This window comes from Anabrus simplex, chromosome 1 (assembly GCF_040414725.1).
Source record: "Anabrus simplex isolate iqAnaSimp1 chromosome 1, ASM4041472v1, whole genome shotgun sequence".
Classification (NCBI taxonomy): domain Eukaryota; kingdom Metazoa; phylum Arthropoda; class Insecta; order Orthoptera; family Tettigoniidae; genus Anabrus; species Anabrus simplex.
Window position 1 is genome coordinate 479203771 of NC_090265.1, and position 23715 is coordinate 479227485.

Here is a 23715-nt window from a genome sequence, read left to right on the forward strand (position 1 = left end):
TATGTGTAGCTTCTAAAACTTCTATCTGGATTGCAGTTCCCGTGGCTGCTCCTGTAAGTTGAAATCGTACTCAGTTGTGTATTGTTGCTTTACCGTGATGTTCAAGCGTTGAAATAATTAAGGACTCTTTTCCAATGTTTTCCAAGTTTAGTTTATCTGTTAGATCTTTGATGATATAACTGCGTTCACTGCCGGCATCAAGTAGTATTTTTGTCATATGCTGATTGCCGTTGCGATCAGAAATCCACACTAATGTTGTGTTCAAAAACGTCTCATGCAATTGTGTATTCCTTGTCTCTACAGTATGGACGGCTGTAACAGTTGTTTCTTTCGTAAGTGACTCCCCTATGGTTACTGCCGTTATTGTATTCAAGGGTGACTTGCAAATGGATTTATGATGTCCTGTGTTATTACAGACTCGACATTTCTGATCTTTCTTTCTACAGTCTTTCTTTTTGTGGTTTTTGCCTAAACAGATGAAGCATTGTCCATCTTTCTTTAATTTTTCTGATCTGGCTGCAACTGAGACTATTTTATGGCATTTGTTGCTCCAGTGGCCTCTTCTATCACAAAAGGCGCATGTGATTGGGTTTGTTTTTGTTTCATCGCTGTACGTTAGTTTAGGTGGATTATTTTGCTGTTCAATATGCTTACTCTTTTTTATTTCTTTCTTGTATTGACTGGTGTGTAGATTCATTGTTGTAGAGAACTGTTCTCCTAAACTGTCACTGAACTCATTCAACTTCTCTGATTTTTCTTTGCTGAGTACCCATTTGTCCAGGAAATTCATCAGGGCATCCAAGTTACCATCATAGCCCTGCGTAGTGTACCAGGCAAATTTTGCTTCATCTGGAAAGGCACGTAAAATATCTGCAGATAAAAAGGAACCAAGCATGCAGGCATCAAACCCAAGTCCTTTAAGAGCTGCAATATTCATCTGGCAACTGTTATATATGCTCCTCAACTTGGTAGTAGTTGGATCTGAATTTTTTCTCAAGGTACGGAAGAAAGCTATATGTTCCTATTGCTGTAATTTAATGTTGTCGAAGCGTTCCTTCAGCTTCTGAAGTGCGATCTTGTAATTTTCCTCTGACATTTTCAGCCCACTGATGAGATGTCTGGCTTCTCCTTCTACCAAGTTCCATAGATACAGATGTTTGTCAACTGGCGTAATTGCCGAATTATTATGAATTGCTGATTCAAATTGCTGATAAAATCTTGGCCAGTCTGTAAAGGTGCCCATGAAAGGTTTAATTTCAAGCTTAGGTAAGCGTGGTCTCACGACTGCAGACTGAAGAATAGTTGTGTCATTCTTTGCGTTTGATTGCTGCTGGGGAAACCTAATTTCTTTGATCTTCTTGTTTGCTATTGCAATTAGTTTTCGGCCTTCTATTTGACGGTTTTCACACTCTTCTGCATCCCGTTCGTTGCATTGTCTTCCTACAATGCCTGTATCCGTTTCTGAATTTTGCTCAAATCTAGTAGTAGTTCGTGTAATCTTTGCGCTAATATTTCCATTTTGATGTCATCATATCCATCTTCGATCGCTGTCCGTAGTCTTTGAATAAGTCTAGTTTCCGATGATCTGGTTGCTGTTCGAACACATCTTTCAGTCCGTAAAATGTTTGCATTTGAAACTGTAAACTGAGCAATACGTGCGTTAATATTCGTAATCTCTATGTTTCACTGAACTGAATTATGCACGAATACCGTTAACGAAAATAACACACACTACGTACATGGACACAACCGTATTCCTGTCTTTAACCTATATCTGTAATGTAATTGGTATTTCACTGCAACCTGAAGTTACACTGCATTCGTAAACAGTCTGGGTTTCCGTATTATGTTTTTACGATGGTTAAATCTTAAGCGTTGGTTTCGTATAGTACTGATCCTGTCAACAGCGGCTTTACACACTTGTAATATACACTGTTTTTGCGACGCACTTTGAAACGTACGCTGATGTTTCGTAACATTTCAAGTGAGTCTGCTCGTAATATACATAATTACGTATACCCCTTCAAATGTATATCCGTTGCTTAAGAAATTGAATGTAAGTAGAGATCTTACTTGCGTTAGCTGGTTTCTCGTTGATACGGCGATGTAGTGTGATGCTGCTTACTGTAGTCCGTCTGCGTCTTTCTTGCCGCTGATCGTTCCACAAATGGGTTTCGGCACCATTATGTAATGTTTTACTTCATAAGAACACTGAAATGTCATAGGTTGCTGATTTATTCTTACAAAATAATCTCTCCACGTTTCACTGTCCAGTCAGCACAAAACAAGTCGACTGAATTCAGTCGCATTCCCGCCAAGCATCTCTCCACGTTTCACTGTCCAGTCAGCACAAAACAAGTCGACTGAATTCAGTCGTACTCCTGCCACACATCTCTCCACGTTTCACTGTCCAGTCAGCACAAAACAAGTCGACTGAATTCAGTCGCATTCCCGCCACGCATCTCTCCACGTTTCACTGTCCAGTCAGCACAAAACAAGTCGACTGAATTCAGTCACACTCAAGTCACAGCAACAAGGAAGCGAATGGAACTATCGGTTTATGGTCACTTCGGATATGTAATACATAATTATGTTAACTTCATATGTACCTACGATATTGAACCCGAGTGAATAGGGCCCAAAGTCAATCATGATTTGATTTATGAACTAATATATGGAATATTTATTGAAGTACAGAAAAATTTATTCCAAACGAGTAATGCTGAAATAATATAATTTGGTCATACGACAGACTGGAGCCGTGGAGCTTAGTCTGTCACAACAGAATTTAGCTGCTTCACAGCAGGGGAGCTCATTAGTTTGGCGACCAGGAAAATACAAGTCCACAAATAAGTCTTGGTCAGAAAGAGAAGGGGGTAGTTTGACACAATGGAAGCTTGCAACACGAGCAGTGCGCTGGGATATTTTGGGCGGACGGAAACTTCCGCGAAGTCATGAATTCCAGGAAAGGCTGAATGGAAAAGTACAGTGGTTTCGACGACATTCGCTAGCCTAGGTTATTGCAGGTGGAAACTTAAATCACGTGACCACTTGTAGGCCAATCACAAAAAGTCATTGGGAGACTCAGGGATACCACCTTGAGAGATGGTGGATGAGACACTAATGTAACTTCGAATGTAATCAGTAATAAATTATTGTGAGTACACGGATCGACGTAATGAACTTATTAGATGTCATGCGTGGAAAAATAATCGATAATTATTAGCAAATCAACTTAATTGAAGAAGGACTTTCTTGGAATTTGAGCTCCTTAATTGCCATTGGCTGAGAGACGACAACGTGGAGATAGACGCTTTCGAAGGCGCCAAAAGTCAGGAGTAAAATCCATCCATATCTCCGAAATCTATGATCGTCAGGAGTTCATGTTTAATCCAGCGTATGTTCCAAAGGAGTGGATTAATTTGATATTAATTATAACATTCAGTTCGGAATGCAAGTGCCGATTTTGGAAATCCACCCCCTCCCTCATGGACATGACGTCATTTAACCCGCTAGGGGAGGCTTCATCCATATATACTAGCGCAAGGGACACTCATGGCAGTCTTGAAATTAAACTTTGGAGCTGAACTATCGTCCGTAGCTGAATCCGTCGTGTACCGCTAACTCAACCTTTACTTGTGCGAGCAACCGCCGGCACTTACGGAAAGCGATCGCGCTCGAGCGCCATGAACTTGAATTATTTTAACTTAGGCAGTGTGTGCCAGTTATAAAATATTGTAGTGAAGTCAAATAACTAAATAGTGGGAGTAAGAAAATAAGTTTCAAGTACACAGCAGTAGGTGCATAATTAGAAGACTGTGTGACGAACAGTACCTTGAGGGAATAATAGCCTGTACTTTAGGAGATCGAACCAATATCGTGAACACTTCACGAGTGCAACATGAATTGGGCGTGCCGCGTCGGATAACGTAAATTACGCTGGGCGTATAATTTGACACCCCCGTCGTATGTGTCAAAGTCCTTTTGTGCGGTGAAAAGGACGAAGTTCAAACAGTGTAAAATAATAATAATTTGGGTCTAGGGTTTAATTTGTGTTGTAGTATTCAAGTAGAGATCAACTTTTCAGTGTTAACAATTTCAGTGGTGAATTAGTGTGATAGTTAATATAGTGGAGTGAAAATGGCGAGGTGCCAGGAAATTTTCTGTGAAGTAAAGCCAAAAATTATGGGCGAGTAGTACGGCAGATAGGGGCCGAAAGGGGCCTCTCATCTGCTAAGCCACAATGGATAACATAAGTCAGACAAGTACCACAATGTAAATAATATTTGGGAAATGTCACCGTGATTAGGAAAATGGGAATAGTTTGATTTTGACTTGGTTACCATACGTAACAAAATGGGTTGCCTCACGATGCCATTCAAAATTTGAAGCACTGACGGGACTAAGGGATAATAGATTAAATGTCGGGTCTAAATTATGTAGTGATTTTGTTGTACATATCAATTTTGTAGACATAGGGTAGTGAATTAAGTCATGCATGCATTTATGTTTTTATAGTCGAAATTTTTCGACATTTGACTTGATGTAATATTCAAATAGACCCAGAGTGTGTTTTTCTCTTAGTCATTTAACGACCAGTTATATAATAGTGTTGAAGGAAAATCCAACCTTGTCATGCCAGCTGTGGTTTTCTCAGTGTTAATATTCTAAATTTGAAGTTGTCAAAGTTGTCGGAAATACCACAGAACAGTAATAATTCATGAGATACCGTAGTTACGTGAACATTGATTAATAGTAAATTTTGTGCGATAATGTTGAGATCATCGGGAATCGTTTAATGACGGGATGTCGTTTTTAATTCGGAATTAAAGTGTATGGTAATTTAATTTGATCAATTAATAATATTGAATAATAATAATATCGGTGCTAATATCCGTACATGTTAATGAATGTGTTGTTTAAATTACGGTCCAATAATTTTACGAATAAATGTCGTGTCTTAAAGTTGCAATTCATTAGCTGGAACACATATGACTAATATTACTAAACCATGATTGTCAAATTTTGGTAAATATAATTTCAGACTGTTACGATTATTTGTGGAGAATGAACTAAGACGTAAATCGAATGTGAATAGAAAGGTGATAAAGAACCTGCAGTCAGATAATAAAATGTCATACGATGTCAGAAGTGGAATATATAAGTCAGTTGATAATTGTGAGAAATAAATGAATAAAGGAATATTGAGATAGAAAGGGATATAAATTCCGTATGAGAAACACTTAGCATATTGAAATGAGTGTAAAATATACGGGCAATGTCACAGAGAAATACTGAATTACGTAGCGGGTAGAATTCGAACCCGTGACAGCATGTACGAAATAAATAGACTGCGTAGCTATTCGTTGAGATACAACGGATTTAAGGATAATGAGAGATTCAGATTCCACATAAAAGATCGTATGTTGTAATCATTGTAATGACGAGTGATGACAATCATGATGCCGTGATGATAATAAATATTGCAGATAAAAGGTTGGACCGTGTTAATTAAATGGGCGATGATAAAGTTGTTAAAAAGGAATCTAAATGATAATATGCAACCGATAATAATAATAACGTTAGGACGATGATAAATCATCGCGGTCAGATTAATAATAATTGTCATAATAATAATAGTAATGACGTCTTTGGGTTGATCATTGAATAATTGTAATCGCGACCGATATCTTAATGCATTTTTGGCGGAAGTGACCGGTTCGTTAATAATAATAATCTTGAGTGACGTCATAATAATAATCACAAGAGGGAGATGATAATAATAATAACGGTAATAACACTTGTGTTTTGCATCCCGTAATAATGACGATCATAATCAAACGTACCTGTGCCAGGAATTATCGAGCATCAGAATAATAATAATAATAATAATAATAATAATAATAATAATTTCAATAATGCTAATTTCGTGGAGGCAGGAATATTCCAATAATAGTGAATTAAATCAGTGCCGACAACATATCTCTGCTCGAGTTTTTGAATCATATAATAGTCACTTGTTATCTCGTTACCGTGGGGCTCTGTCCGAGGCAAGTTACCGTAATACTTTGTTTATTTTTCTTGCGGGGCGAGGAGAGGTCAACGGCCGGTATTTCCCCCGTACCTCGTTATCTCATTTGTGACAGTAACCTTCTGAGACCGCTTGATAATAATTTAGATCATGTGTAAAGAAAATATAAATGTTAATTCAGTGGTATGGCATCAGCTGGATATTTAAGACAGGACCTGTCAGTGCAATACAGTTTCCTAAAAATTCATTCTGACATTACCCAGTCCGAGTACCGACCTTGGAGAAATGTAGATAGTCGGGGTACTGCATCTAAGTTGAATCGAGAAGCCGACCATAAATGTGGTTTATGCTCGGGCTCCCGATAGAAGGAAGGCTTTTCCTTGGACAACGGTTCGATTCAAACGTGATCGATCCGTAAATTATACCCCAAATTGTAATTTTCTTTCAGGATAAACCTACCAGTATATTATCACCACTTGCGGTGAAGCAAGTGACCTGTTTATATCAGGTGTTGTAAATCCAAATATTTTCTTTTTTTGTTCTATTCAACTGTATCAAAGTTAATAGCGGCGGGTGGCGCAATAAACTGCTCCTTCTGGCAATTATTTCAAAGGAAACCATTCTCATAATATTTTTATTGTAGTTAGATGTTATGCCGTTTTTCAATTTAAATGTCACTTCCTAGTCCTGTCATGGAGTCCTTAAATTCATGTTTACAATCGAGCTTTCCCCACTTTAATTTTAATTGCTCCGTTCATTCCCGTGTTCGCTGATGCCTCCAGTTATATATTTGTGGACTTAAACAATGAACCGACACCCCTGAGATTAATGCTAGTCTGGTACTTGGGAGGTGGACGGGTGCAATATATGGCGATTTTCTCTTGTTGTTTATATGCTCTTTATTTTGTTGCATATTTGTTTATGTTAATTATGTTAAGCCCTATTCATACATAAGGCATAACTATAATAATAATAATAATAATAATAATAATAATAATAATAATAATAATAATAATAATAATAATAATAATAATAATAATAATAATAATCTGAATAACTATAATAATAATCTAGAAAATACGGTAGTATTGTGTTTGGCTGTTCTCATCTACAGTATATCTTGATTGTGTACTACAGCAATGCGTTTTACATATTATTATTGTTAGCATTGTTGGGGAATAGAGCCTCATTGTCGTCTACGTTTCTCTCTCTCTCTCTCTTAATCTGTTTACCCTCCAGGGCTGGCTTTTCCCTCGGACTCAGCGAGGGATCTCACCTCTACCGCCTCAAGGGCAGTGTCCTGGAGCTTCAGACTTTGGGTCGGGGGATACAACTGGGGAGAATGACCAGTACCTCGCCCAGGCGGCCTCACCTGCTATGCTGAACAGGGGCCTTGTAGAGGGATGGAGAGATTGGATGGGACAGGCAAGGAAGAGGGAAGGAAGCGGCCGTGGCCTTAAGTGAGGTACCATCCCGGCATTTGCCTGGAGGAGAAGTGGGAAACCACGGAAAACCACTTCCAGGATGGCTGAGGTGGAAATCGAACCCACCTCTACTCAGTTGACCTCCCGAGGCTGAGTGGACCCCGTTCCAGCCCTCGTACCACTTTTCAAATTTCGTGGCAGAGCCGGGAATCGAACCCGGACCTCCGGGGGTGGCAGCTAATCACGCTAACCACTACACCACAGAGGCGGACGTCTACGTTTCACTGTCCATTTAGCACCAAGAAAGGCCATTCGTATGTGTTAGTTCGTATTAAGGGCATCTCTCTATCTATTAGCCCTGTGTACGAACGAGTGCGTAAATAGGATTTTAATGCGTGTCTATACAAGTGATTTCTAATTATGGGTAAATTGCGTTAAAATGAGTCGAATTCGTAAAAGTAGGCCTACGACTCTCCACTTTTGATACGGAGAGTTTCGACTGGAAACATTCAAATGTTTTTCATGGACTGACTAGTTGCGTTATATATATACCGAGCTCGATAGCTGCAGTCGCTTAAGTGTGCCCAGTATCCAGTATTCGGGAGATAGTAGGTTTGAACCCCACTGTCGGCAGCCCTGAAAATGGTTTTCCGTGGTTTCCCATTTTCACACCAGGCAAATGCTGGGGCTGTACCTTAATTAAGGCCACGGCCGCTTCCTTCCCACTCCCAGCCCTTCCCTGTCCCATCGTCGCCATAAGACCTATCTGTGTTGGCGCGACGTAAAGCAACTAGCAAAAAAAAAAAAAAGTTGCTATATATGAATACTTTCATTCGACTGAAATCATTCGACTGTTCAGTCTTCTTGACAGGAAGTAATGAATACTTTTGTTCGACTGAAAACATTCGACTATTTAGTCGATAGTTCGAAGGGACTATCGCCCGACTAGTCGATAGTGGTTTTCAGTCGATAGTGCCCATCTCTAATGGAGTCCATATTAAGTAGATAGCAAGAGTATGTTAACGTCCATGGAGGCTCAAACTCCTTAGCTGTGTAGCGAACAGGTACGGTCAATTAGATAATTCTCCACACGTGTTGAACCTCATCAAATAAATCCCCCCTGATCTGCACTTAGGGCCGTCACCTAGGTGGCAGAAGCCTCTGTGGCTCAGACGGCAGGACGTCGGCGTCTCATCACTGGGTTCCGTGGTTCAAATCCCGGTCACTCCATGAAAGATTTGTGCTGGACAAAGCGGAGGCGGAACAGGTTTTCCTCCAGGTACTCCGGTTTTCCCCGTCATCTTTCATTCCAGCAACACTCTCCACTATCATTCCACTTCATCTGTCAGTCGTTAATCATGGCTCAAGGGGAGTGCGACAGGCTTCGGCAGCCGGCACAATTCCTATCCTCGCCGTAAGACGGGGACTTCATTCATTCCATCCCTGACCCTTCACTGACTGGAAAACAGGCTGTAGGTTTTAATTTTCACCAAGGTGGCAGATTCCCTATCAATTGTACACCTACTTTTTTTAAAGTGTTTTCAAATAAGTTGGAAATTTATCGCACATCTCAGTTGGTAAATTATTTCAATCCCTGATTCCACTCCTAGAAACAAATATTTTCCCCAATATGTCCTCTCGAATTCCAACTTTATCTTCTAACCATGATTTTAACTACTTTTAAATACTCCACTCCAGCTTACCCACGAATGTCATTCCGCGCCATCTTTCCTCTGACAGCTTGGAACATACCACTTAGTCGAGCTGTTTGCATCTGTACTCTCAAATTTTTCCAGCCCAAATGTGCTGCTTTCCTCTGGATTGTTACCAGTTCTCAAAGCAAGTAATCCTGGTGTGGGTCCCAAACGCTAGAACCATACTCTAATTGGGGTCTTACCAGTGACTTATATGCCCTCGGCTTTAAATCCTTACTACAACCCCTGAATACCATAACCATACAAAGAGACCTGAAACCTTTATTTATACTCTCATTTATGTGATTACCTCAATGAAGATCATTCCTTATATCAACAGCCAGGTACCATACTTACAGTAATCCTTATGAGGTACTTTTACCCCATAAAGCCAGTAATTAAAACTAAGACGATTTTTCCTCTAGGTGAAACTTACAACCTAACTATTCATCCCATTTACATCATGCCATTGTCTGCTGTCCACGTCACACTATTGTCAAGGTCCTTTTACAGTCAAAATCCTGTTTCTTATTTATTACTTTGCACAGTAATAGTAGCTCATATACCCATACTTTGCTGTGGAATTCTACATTGTGTATGGAATTCTAGGCAAAATACTGTACAAGTTGTGAGTAAGGTTTTATTAGAATGCATTGATCTTAGCATTACCCAAGAAACACCATGGGGAAGTCACCACACATCATTTCTAATGTAAAGGCTTGGTTGGGGAGTTTTCATTATAATGGCAAGCCCCATTTCCTAATGCTAAGTTTGGCCTTGAACTTTAAAATCTAGCATAAAATTTCTCTCATGTAACTCCTTAGTTTCAAATGATGTCATTTGAAAACATCCATTATACTTCCTAATGTTCCTCAATAAATGCTCAGACTCAACATGATCATTAGTAAGGAAACTGTGTAGAGGATGAGGAGGCTCTTCAGAAAGAGGGAGGCGTACCTCTTCATTCCTTAACACAGACTGGGGATTTCCATTTTATTTTTATTTTTGCACGACACTATTTGTAACTGACTTTCTATTAGCAACAACCCTGTCATTACTGTAATCTGAATTGTGGTTGTACTTGAATCCTGATAAAGATTTTGTTTTCCATAGGATCAATAATTTATTTTCATTGTATCTCCTAACACCTTTTTGATAAACTATAGGATTTTTTTAGTGTATTTCCTAACAGCTTCCCTATTAACATCAGGTTTTTTGCATCCAGGAGATAGTGGGTTCGAATCCCACTGTCGGCAGCCCTGAAGATTGTTTTCCGTGGTTTCCCATTTTCACACCAGGCAAATGCTAGGGCTGTACCTTAATTAAGGCCACAGCCATTTCCTTCCCGCTCCCAGGCCTTTCCTATCCCATCGTCGCCATAAGACCTATCTGCGTCGATGCGACGTAAAGCCACTAGCAAAAAAACATCAGGTTTTCTTTCATTACCCTACATTTTTTCACCTTAATTCTATCAGTGAATTTAGCACAGAACATCTTTCCTCTTTGTTTTTCATTGGACAATGGACATTTTGAACTGTTTTCGAGTCAGAGGGAGAATTTATATCATCATCATCATCATCATCATCATCATCATCATCATCATCATCATCAGGCATAACAGAAAGAGACTTATGTTTACGAAGAGGATGATAATCAGTGAAAGGAAATTCATGTTGGTTTTGTCATTGGTAGAGCACTGAACAAAATACGCTCACGGTTGATTACATTAAGTGATGTAAGGAGAGGGCTAACAACAGCGGGTGATTGTTGATGGGGAAGGATATATTGAGGTATGAGTGGTTCAAAATGCCATGACATCATGAGACCAGAAAACTTAAAACGTAATTTGGCCCTTCCCTCAACAGACTCTTCAGGCTGTATTATCACATTCCCTTCACGATATACCACCAGATGGTAATGATATATTTCACCAGCAACCACAATTTAACAGTGGGTGACATATGAGGTAGGAAGAGACACGTAAGCCTGGTACTCAGCCATGGTTTTGTACATGTTTCCACACAACACCATCGTAAACACTTGAAACCATCGCCAGTTGTTACAAATATGCTGTACGACATGAACCCACACCTGAGGCACCAGCAAGTCAGTGCCATAAATTAAGTAAGACAGGGAATAGAAAAAACAGGACCTGTCTCTCTTCTTATGTACAACATGGTGAGGTGCCATTACGCCACCAATAGCAATGAGCTCCATGTCTAACAAATCCTGTTAAACTTCAAACTCAGAATCTTTTTTGATTCTTACAGTGAAGTCCTGACAAAATGGGAGGAGTTGGGAATACCTGAAGAGGTGCCACCCAAATACTGTCGAAACTGGTTAAGACATCCCTCTCTAGTGCGTTTCCCTGGTTATTACGCCATTATTTTGAAGTCCCAGGACGTGTCCTATTAAATACATGCTAAAGAAACATCGATAGCGCATTTACGTCAGTCTTTAGTACGTTCGTAACTCCCACCATAAACAATTTAAATTACCATTCCCGGCCACATTACGCCCACGACAGGCCAACGACAACTGGCCTGTCTAAGGATTTGGTAGAGAACTTAATTTCATGGCAGTGGAGCACCGTTGTGTGTCGGGCTACAGCTGCAGGGGGCGTCACTCCCAAGCCAGTCTTATTCTCTTTGCGTCTGACATGTTGGTACTTAATTTTACGTTCATGGGGCCTCTTTCAGACAGCGCGGGTTTGACCCGCTTCCACACCTAGACGCCGGTCCGCCTAGGCCTAAACTAAAAACTGATTGTTCAAATAGAATCTTTCAGATGATGCGGAGGCAGAGAGTAACAACACGTGGGAGAAACGTTTGAGCGGGCAGTCCGTGGTGAGCCGCGGTCCCACGCCCACAGTTACTTGTTATTGGACATAAGTTTTTATGCATGTCGCATACACAACGGATTGACCGTGCTCGCGACATCAGTACAGAACCTGATAGTGTACCTATACAAAAGTAGAAGTGAATTAAGACGATAAACAAAAGTAGGCCCACTCTCACCCATTTGACATACAGTATTTATTTCTCATTTTTAATTTAAAAGTTATTCGTGTGCTTTTTTCTTTTCCTGTGTGATGTACAGCGGTCGTTATGTACCCCGAAATAGACACTGAGAACTTAAATAACTTTAATGTTGGAAATATCAGTGGTCTCGTGTTTGGAAAGCGTGATATCATTTAGACTCATTTTGAGAGAGTATCCTCAAAATTGTACCCATCTTCTCTAATGAAATGAGAAGGACACAGCATGCATGAACTATTTTAGTATTTTTTTAAGTGTAAACGAAGACTATGATGGTCCATAATTATCACCACACTGAAAAGAGTGTTGACAATGATCCGCTGGAAAGTGCGGGGAGTTTTGCACCACTCGCATACACACAGGCACGTTTTACACTCGCGCCATCTGAAAGAGCCCTGAGTGACTTATGTACGTAAATTAGACCTACTGTACTTACGTGTGTAACAATCTATGTAAATTAGGCCTACTCTACTTACGTTTACAGCTGACATGTTGGTGCTTACTTTTACGTTCATAAATGAATTGTGTAACAACATACATAAATTAGGCCTACTGGACTTACGCATAGTGGTTTGCAGGACATTAAGTTATGGACAAGAAGAAAGCTAGACAGTTTACAGATGATGAAAGATTAAAGTTTATTGAGAAAGTGGAAGCTAAACCACACATGAAACGTGTGCAAATTGCCCAGATGTTGGACTTTCCAGTGACAACTTTAAACATAATTGTAAGCAACGTGTATAGTTCGCGTTTCTGAGAACGTTTTTCCTTGAAGTTTTACTATGTTGGTGTTCTTAAAATGTATTATTTCTTTATTTATTTCATTAATTATAATTGTAAACACTTGTCTCTTTGTTTTTATCATAATTATTTTTTACGTTCAAACCTAACCTTAAATTTTACAGCGAAAATGTTTTTTCATTCTTCTTAGCACGTTCCCTCTTTATGACGTTCTTTTTAATTTTTCGGTCCCCACAAAACGTCCTAACTAGTTTTGGCTTCAACTGGATGACTATGGTCAGTACCTGCCACATCTGAGCTGTCATCAAAGAGAACAATACCACTAGGGTACATCTTGTGTTTGGCGCTTACATACAAGAGAGAAATGTGAATCCCTAAATCAATGTTTGAAATGCTTCCTTACTACTGAAATTTCAAGAAGGGAAGTTTGTTGTTATAGCTGACATAGAGAAGACTTTCCTCCAAATCAGGAGACAGAAACTGATTTAGATTCTTCTGGTGGAATTCATGTGAAAGAAATAACGTTCGAGTTCATCATCAAAGGGTGGTATTTGGTTTACTTCTTTCTAATTGCTACCCCAAATGTATCATAAATCACTTTTATCTCAAATTTCACTTTAAACACACGCCTCAGTATCGACTACAAATATTCCACCATATTTGCACATGGAAAGAGTGTAAAAGATTATTTGGACTGATAGAGAATAATACACAATAACTAAACCCACATAGGAGCAAAATGCCGCTAAATATAATCCATCTGGTCACCATACATAGAAATCGCCTGTTTCACTGAATTACGCAGTATATACTGAAGAAATTAACTCCAGAAATGCCTATCTATGAACAGAAAAGGCTGACCTATTTCAATCATTGTGAATCAGCCATGTCATCGCCTCATATTTAAGTGTAGCCAGATATCCAAGAGACTGTCGTGTATACAGACCTCCCCAAGGGTCGAACCAGTAGACTGTGAGATAAGCGGCAGCTGGGACTCAATCCCAAAGTGTTGGGAAAGGAACAACACAGTATAGGAATATAAGTTGTAATAAGGTTTGATGATGATGATGATGCTTGTTGTTCAGAGGGTCTTAACATCTAGGTCATCGGCCCCTATGGTACGAAATGAAAAAAACAAAAAGGTCAAATTCATCCACTGATCAAAATAAAATTAACAAATGTCATGAATAATGATGGGATGGACATGAACCGGACAGAAAAAAAAAACAACCAAACAAAGAAACGGAAAAACAGTGGATCAGACTAAAGACAAAAAGATCGGAAACAATAGTATTAATGACCAAGGGACCACATATAAAGCACAATGATGCTGATGTCTAAAGGGGTGCAAAATCTACATCTAAGGCCCCACAGAATGGTACATGTCGCGAGTAAAGTAGAACCATGGTATTTGTCATGTCGGGGTACTAATCAAAAGGAGCGAAGACTCACGGTGTTCCACACAAGATGGTACTACTCACAAGTATTGTACTTCATATAGGTAACGCAAACCTATGGTGTTTCTCACACAATGGCACCTCTCATAGCCAACGCAAACCGATGAGGTTCCTCACTTAGGTGTACTAACCACACATCCCGTGGTGTTCCTCACATAGTGGGTACTAATCACAGGCAACGAAGACCCACGGTGTCGCTCATATAGTGGTACAACTCACAGTTAACGCCCAGACCCGTGGTATTGCTCACATGGGTACGACGCACGGGTACTGGAAAACCACAGTGAACTCCTCTCTGTTGCTACTAATCACAAACCGATTGTGTACCGAATTTAGTGGTACTACTCGCAAGTACAGGCAACCCATGGAGTTCCCCACGTGTTGGTACGAATCAAAAGTAGTTTCATGGTTCTAATTCAATCTTCCCTTGGTCGCCCCTTTTAGTCACCTCTCACGACAGGCAGGGGATACCGTGGGTGTATTATTCGTCTGCGTCCCCCACCCACAGGGGGGAAAGAGAGAGAAAAGAAGAAGAAGGAAGGGATCCGGCACTTCGAAAAATGAAGTGACGGATGAAGAAAGGCTAGGGCCATGAAGGGCGTGAAAATGAAAGACTCCCTAGGCCTCGAATGCTCTAATACCGTCGGGGTCGGAAAAGACCAAGAGCTGACCAAGGGAGGTCAGATAGGATAGACGAAAGTGAGGAGCCTGGCACAAGTAAGTGGAAGCAATGCCAAGACTCAGCTAAGGGCCCCGTGGTCGCCAATCCACACTCCCAAGTTGAGAGCTCCCAGGGCCCCTGTTAATCGCCTCTTACGACAGGCAGGGGATACCGCGGGTGTATTCTACATGTGCGTCCCCCATCCGCAGGGGATAGTATGTTTGGTCCGCGAGAGGTATTTTATTTCCCTCAAGTCTGCCGGCAAGCCGGTTCCCTGGGACATGCCACGTGGGAGTATCACCTCTCCCCCTGCTACGCCAGCAAAGTAGGTTCGTGGTAATAAGGTTTACCTTGTAATGACATGTAATTATATTTAATGCTATTAAGCCCTATATTTTATGAATTCAGTAACGAATGGAAATATTCCAGTACACCAGAGTAAGAAATTGTTGTAGCCAGGCGACGAGCTTGTTCCACATGCTTACGAGCAGGAATGTTTGTTATTGACAAACCAATGTTTAAGTAGACCGTGCAAGAGTACGTAGCATCAGCCGATAAAGGGATCAAAGACAGTATTCCCAGTGCAGGGAATTTTCATGGGATGATCATTCCATCACAATTCTCTTAAAAATCTAATAATGACAGTCACTCTCTCTCTCAATGATGTTAATATTGGTGGGCTGAAGTAGCCATATGGAACAGATATGGACACGTCCAGACAAAGAAACTTAAAAAATAACATCAAATGTCACCAAAAAACCAAATGCAAGCATTATTGTTTGGTTGACATATTTGCACTTAACTTACAGCTTGCTCTGCTGAATATCTTGCATTCCTCTCAAACTGCTCCCTTGGTGAGTTCCATAAAATTCTTTTCCCCATCTGATCATATCGCCATGATAACACATCATTTATTGTTCTGCTAATAAGCTGCACGAGCGAGGAGTTGGCTACCAGTGGTTCAGCCTTTACATTCAATAGAATCTCCATGGGAACATGTTCAAGTTTCAACTTGGATGCTAACTCTTGAACAAACTCAACTCTGTCAGGATCATGCTTTAACCATTTCATTACACCCTAAAAAAAAAAGAAGAAATAAACTTACAAGACAGAATTATTTTATATGAGCTTCCCCTCATTATATTACATCCTTTCTATTAATGTTTTAATAAACTTTTCTGGAATTTTAACATAAGGATGCCTTTCAATTCAACAACTGAGACTTGCACTTTGTGGAGAAGCTGTTCTCTTTCTTTATCAGCCAAGGCAAATGAGTCACAGCTGATAATGCAGGATGAAGAAGACAAAAGATTTGAGATGAAGTTACATCTAGTATTTCTTGAACACTTCAACTGTACACGATCATAAAAAATGACTTAGAATCCGTGATAAATTGCAGGAAATCTCAAAGATTAAGTTACCCTTCATAGAAATAAAATTCAGTTCAAAATTCAAAAACAAAGATATGTAAAAATAAGATAGCTCCATAGAAGTCTTCAGATCTCTATCGGAGATCAAAATTAAATTAAGTCTGGAAAGTCTCAGAACTCCTCTTAAATAAAATGACTTCTGAATACTATACATTAATTATTTGAAATTTCCAACAAATTGATGAACAGAAGTTTTGAACAACACTAGACCAGTGCAAGAGAAGAAAAGCAAATTAGAGAAAGATATCAAAAATAACATCAAAATAAATCTAACTGCATCATCTAGAAAAAAATGCTGACTAATGAGAATATATTAGAGAAGAAAAGCAAATTAGAGAAAGATATCAAAAATAATATCAAAATAAATCTAACTGCATCATCTAGAAAAAAATGCTGACTAATGAGAATATATATGGATATATTATGAGATCTGTTACGCTAATCAGTATAACCCTCCCCTGCGAACCATGTGACCTTGCCATGGTGGGGAGGCTTGCGCGTCCCAATGAAGCAGATAGCCGAGCCGCAGGTGCAACCATATCGGATGGGTATCTGTTGAAAGACCAGACTAACGAATGGTTCATCGAAAGGGGGTAACAGCTTTTCGGAAGTTGCAAGGGCAGCAGTCTAGATGATTGACTGATATCGCCTTGTAATAATACTCAACATGGCTTAGCTATGTTGATACTGCTACATGGCTGAAAGCAACAGGAAACTACAGTAATAACTAACTCCCAAGGACATGCAGCTCTCTCTGTATGAATGATGTACTGATGATGGCTTCCTCCGGCGTAAAATATTTCAGAGGTATGATAGTCGGATCTCTGGGTGAGGACTGCACGAGAGGGGGTGATCATCAGGAAGATGGATACTGACATTCTGCGAGTCGAAGCGTGGAATGTTAGAAGTTTGAATCATTGTGGTGGATTGTGATGGATAGACTAAAGTTAGATGTAGTTGGTATAAGTTAAGTACATTGGCAGGAAGAACAGGATGTTTGGTCAGGCGACTACAGAATTATCAACAAACAACCAAACAGGGGAAATGCAGGAGTTGGTTTAATAATGAATAATCAATCAATCAATATCAATCAATACTGACCTGCATTTATGCCAGTTGCCCAGGTGGCAGATTCCCTATCTGTTGTTTTCCTAGCCTTTTCTTAAATGATTTCACAGAAATTGGAAATTTATTGAACATTTCCCTTGGTAAGTTATTCCAATCTCTAACTCCCCTTTCTATAAATGAATATTTGCCCCAATTTGTCCTCTTGAATTCCAACTTTATCAATACCTATTCCCAAGAAAGCTGGTGCTGACAAGTGTGGAAACTACAGCACCAAAATTTTAACATGTATTATTTACAGAAGAATGGAAAGACGAATTGAAGCTAAAGTTGGGAGAAGATCAATTTGGCTTCAGAAGAAATCCAGGAACATGTGAAGCAATCCTGACTTGACGTCTGATCTTAGAGGATCGAATTAAGAAGGACAAGCCTACATACATGGCATTTGTAGATCTAGAAAAGCCATTTGATAATGTTGATTGGACCAAGCTATTTAAGATTCTGAAGATGATTAGGATCAGATACCGAGAACGAAGAATTATCTACAATCTCTATTAAAATCAGTCTGTAGTAATAAGAACAAGGGCTTTAAATAAGAAGCAGCAATCCAGAAAGAAGGGAGGAAGGGCTGCAGTCTGTCCCCCTCCTTTTCAATATTTACACAGAACAGGCAGTAAAGGAAAACAAAGAGGAATTTGGAAAGGGAATCACAATCCAAGGAGAGGAAATCAAAACCTTGAGATTTGCTGATGATATTGTTAGGTAGCAGGTAAGGACCCTCTTCGGAGGCAGCCCTAGCCAGGGAGTGGCGCCCCTACCTATGTGAATCCCAGAACACACTCACCCGGTGTGTAACATCTGGTATGGGTCCCAGCCAGGGTTACGAGTGAAGACCTCAAAGGCATCTACGGCGGAGAAGGTGGACTTCGGTACAGTGGAGCTGGTGGAAGGGGCAAATCTGTAGTGTCTGTATTCCAGAGGACTGGCTACGAAAGGCGTCTGTCTCCATGTTACGGGTGGCCTAATTTTGAACCTGGCAGTAAGTATAAAATGACTTTGGATGTGGCAAGCCCATCGTAACAATAGCCTATATGGATAAAGCAGATATGGTACCTCGGAAAAGGTTAGGGCCTCCCCTGCTAAAAGCAACACACAGCTCTTTGGGTGCTGGGGGAACTGTGAGAAGGGGGCAACCAGCACCAAACTACATCAAAATTGCGACAGTAAATGTCCTGACACTGATGGGAAAGACAGAAGAACTGATTGACTTCATGAAAGAAAAAGATATAGCTATACTTGGACTGTGTGAGACCAAGAAGAGGGATACGGGAGAGATTCCTCTGAAAGAAGGATACAGGCAGTATTAAAGCGGAGAACCTGAGGCAAAAAATGGAGTGGCCATCATACTTAGAAAAGAAATCCAAGAATATGTGGAATATACAAAATGCGTCAGCGATAGGATGATGATGCTGATGAGACTCCAGTTTGAAAATGGCATGAAAGATCTATTTCAGTTGTATGCCCCAGAAACGGGTTGCATAGATGAACATCTAGAGAACTTCTTAGAGGAAGTGGAGAGACAGATAGAAGATAAGGAAGTGCTACTGATGGGAGATCTAAATGCACAAGATGGAATGGAAAGACAAGGAAAGGAAGATGTTGTAGGGCCCTTTGGATATGGAAATGTAAATTCAGAAGGTGAGTTGTTGGTGGATTTTTGCATAAGCAACCAAATGAATGTTGGAAACACCTGGTTTAGGAAGAAGAACAGTCAGAAGATTACGAGGTATGGTTGGGGAGACAGACGAACAAAGACCATGATTGAACACCAGAAGAACCTTTTAGATATTACAGCCATGCCTGAAGAAGCCTTTGGTGGAGATCACAGAGTTGTGATAGGAAAACTGAAAGTGGGAAAGATTGAAAAACCCCCATTAAGAAGAGAGAAAAGAATTAAAGTATGGAAGTTGAAGGAGAAAAGCATACAAGAAGAATTTCAAAGGGAAATAATACCCTTGGTACCCAGGATGGAGATGGGGAATGCTGAAGATGAATGGAAAAGATTTAAGGAAGCACTGGTTGGATGTGCAGAAAAGGTATATGGTAGAACATCAGGAAATGTGAAAGACAAAGAAACACACTGGTGGAATGATAGGGTAAAGATTAAAGTGAAGGAAAAGAAAATGGCATGGAAAGCATGGAAAACATCTAAGACTGAAGAAAGTGGAAGAAAATATGTGGAGGCAAAGAATTTGACCAAGAAAGTAGTGGATAAAGAAAAGAGGAAAAGCTGGGCCTTATTGACACAGAAATTGAAAGGTGATATGCAGGGCAGCAAGAAATTACTGTATGGAATTTTAACAAAAAGAGAGGTAAAATAAACACAGATTTGTAAAGGATGAAGGCAGCATTAACAAAGCCAGAAGAAATAAGAAACAGATGGAGAGAGTATTTTCAGAAGTTGCTGAACATGAGAACTAATGACAGTCATTCAATGGACGACCAGGAAAGGCAATTAGTTGATGAAGAAATGGATAAAGAAATTACAACGAATGAAACTGAAATGGCAGTAAGAAAGATGAAGGAAAATCTGCTGGAATAGATGAAATTTCAGTGGAGATGATAAAGGCAGCTGGAGCTGTAGGCCTGCAGTGGACATATCGAGTTCTCAGGATTGTCTGGGAGAATAAGGAGGTCCCTGAGGATTGGCAAAAAGGAAATAATCATCCCAATTTTCAAGAAAGGCGATAAGAAAGTATTGAAGAACTACAGGGGAATTACTCTGATATTGCAAAGATAATGGAGAGGATACTGGAAAGCAGGATAAGGTTTAGGGTTGAAAATCAGATAAGTTACAAGAAAATCAGTTTAGTTTCAGAAGTGGAAGGTCAACAATAGAGCCCATTCTCATTATGAGACAACTAATGGAAAAGCAATGGGAGTATGGAAATAATATGATGATAACATTCATTGACATTGAAAAAGCATATGACAGTGTCCCCAGGACCAAAGTTTGGGACAGTCTGGTGCAAAAACGAATTGGACAGGGATTAATAAAAATGATCATGGCAATGTACAAGGAATGTTGTAGTTGCGTGCAAACACAAGTTGGCAGGACAAGTTGGTTCAAAATTAGACTTGCAGACAAGCCCATGGAAGTAGTGGAGACGTTCAAATACCTGGGGAGTGAATGAATGGAGAATGCTCGACTGGATGCTGAGATTAGTAAGAGGATTCAAGCTGGTAGCTGTTTCTATCATAGTGTAAGAAACATGTTATGATACAAAGATGTGCCAATAGAAGCAAAGGAAACTGTGTACAAGATGTATTACATACCCATAACACATTACGGAGCAGAAACTTGGACAATGATGAAGAAGGATGAGTTGAATACAGGCAGCCGAAATGAACTTGAAGAGTATGATACAGAAGAGTAGAAGAGACAAAATAAGGAATGAGAAAATCCAGGAAGAAAATGGTTTGGGCACATAAAGCGAATGAATGATGAAAGAATGCCAAAAAAGTGATGGAAATGCAAATGCAAGGAAGGAAAGGCCGTGGACGACCATGATTGAGATGAAGGACACAATCCAACACAGTATTATAGAAAGAACTTAAACTGGGACACAGTCTTGGAGGAGGAGAAGAGGTGGAAAGACCAAAGAAAGTGGAGATGAACCATATTTGCCCCTACCTGGCTACAGCTGGATAAAGGGAAATAATGATGATGATGATGATGATGATGATGATGATGATGATGATGACTGTTATTTTATCTAAAACTGCAGAAGATCTCGAGAAGTTGCTGAATGATATGAACAGTCTTTGGGAAGGAGTACAAGATGAAAATAAATAAGTCCAAAACAAAAGTAATGTAGTGCAGTTGGACGAAGGCAGGTGATGCAGGAAATATTAGAATAGGAATATTGTTACTTGGGGAGTAAAATAACTAACGATGGCAGAAGTAAGGAGGATATAAAATGCAGACTTGCACAAGCAAGGAAGAGTTATCTTAAGAAAAGAAATTTGCTCACTTCAAACATTGATATACGAATTAGGAAGATGTTTCTGAAGACTTTCATCTGGAGTGTGGCATTGTATGGAAGTGAAACATGGACGATAACCAACTCAGAAAGAATAGAAGCTTTCAAAATGTGGTGTTACAGAAGAATGATAATACTGTTATTTGCTTTACGTCCCACTAACTACTCTTTTACGGTTTTCGGAGACACCGAGGTGCCAGAATTTAGTCCCGCAGGAGTTCTTTTACATGCCAGTAAATCTACCGACACGAGGCTAACGTATCTGAGCACCTTCAAATACCACCGGACTGAGCCAGGATCGAACCTGCCAAGTTGGGGTCAGAAGGCGCGCTTCAACTGTCTGAGCCACTCAGCCCGGCACAGAACAATGCTGAAGGTAAGATGGATAGATCGAATCACAAATGAAGAGATACTGAATCGAATTGGTGAGAGGAGATCGATTTGGCTAAATTTGACAAGAAGAAGAGATAGAATGATAGGACACATCTTAAGACACCCAGGACTTGTTCAGTTGGATTTTAAAAGAAGTGTAGGCGTAAGAACGGTAGGGGTAGACCAAGGTATGAATATGACAAGCAGATTAGACCAGATGGTGGATGCAATAGTTTCATAGAAATGAAAAGGTTAGCACAGGATAGGGTGGCATGAAGAGCTGCATCAAATCAATCTATGGACTGATGACTCAAACACACCACACAATCAGTATAACATGACATATGCTAGATACACTTATGTTCATATCTACTATTTAACCCCTTCTATAATCACTTTAACCGGGCGAGTTGGCCGTGTGCGTAGAGGCGCGCGGCTGTGAGCTTGCATCCGGGAGATAGTAGGTTCGAATCCCACTATCGGCAGCCCTGAAGATGGTTTTCCGTGGTTTCCCATTTTCATACCAGGCAAATGCTGGGGCTGTACCTTAATTAAGGCCACGGCCGCTTTCTTCCAACTCCTAGGCGTTTCCTATCGTATCGTTGCCATAAGACCTATCTATGTCGGTGCGACGTAAAGCCCCTAGCAAAAAAAAAAAAAAATCACTTTGGCTACCCAAGCAATTTCATTTTATTCATATGCACCTCAGAAGTCTAAAATTGAAAGCCGTTCAGTCGCTACTACTACTCTGATATCGGCTTTTTGCTGTGAGGAGGAGGAGTGCAGTTTTAAAGGATCGAACAATGAGGTCATTGACCTCTTCCACTATCTCACTGGTTTATTTCTTTCTAATTTTGTTGCCAATGACCCTAGCTCCTTCAGCTCCCATAGTCACCATTTTATCAATTCAGAAAAATTTCCTTAATCTCAAAATTTTCAGGCTTAATTTCCTATGATCCAGCTCCAAGGCTAAAAGATTAGCATGCTGGCCTTTGGTCCAAGGGATCTCAGGATCGATTCCTGGACAGGTTGGGGATTTTAACCTTCGCTGGTTAATTCCGACTGCTCTGGGGCTGGTCTTCACCATTATAATTCATCACAGATGTACAGGTTGCTATTAGGCATCAACTCAAAAGACCTGCATCAGGCTTCTCCGGAGGCCATACGCCATCTACAGTATATGTTAAAAAGTTTACTAAAAATAGCTTTGGCAAGTCCATCTGTAAGTTGTACGGAACCGATTTGCTTCATTTTTGTTTTATTTTTTCCAGAGTTACCTGCCGGTGAATCATCACACATTGATAAGTCTCTAGGTTCAGTAAACTTTGAGTAATCTTAAAATTTGTCCATGATTAGAGGAAGTGTATACTCTCTGGCTTGACAGGCAGCAATCAAACATGGCTGCATGCAATCGTATTACCAAATACGTTATCAAGAAGGATGAAAATCACATATTTCAGTTATGGATAACAGTCAAGGCCAACTGTATGTTGCATTACCTCGGGCAAGAAAATGTTACGGTACAGAGATGTCCGAATGGTCAAAGCACAGTGAATATTATATGGAAATAAGTGTTATATACTATATTACGAACAAATCAATTATTATGTACCAGTATTAAATGTTCATAAAACTATTGAAAAGAGCAGGTGAAACAATGTCACAACGGCAGGCATATCAAGACGAGTTATCTGACCTATTTATAGTGAATGCTGCCAAGTTATTATTAACTTCCTACTGAATGACAGATCCCTAACTA

The 23715-nt window shown here is 40.0% G+C and overlaps 1 protein-coding gene across 2 annotated transcripts in view; it reads right to left on the minus strand.

Annotated features, from left to right (window-relative positions):
- The window catches only part of LOC136867409 (kelch-like protein diablo), a 106788-nt gene that overhangs the window by 65570 nt on the left and 17503 nt on the right, over nucleotides 1–23715 (minus strand). For both annotated transcript variants that reach the window (XM_067144617.2, XM_067144609.2), the window contains exon 4: nucleotides 15854–16123. In XM_067144617.2, the coding sequence (XP_067000718.2) occupies nucleotides 15854–16123 (270 nt within the window). The remainder of the gene's footprint in view (nucleotides 1–15853; nucleotides 16124–23715) is intronic.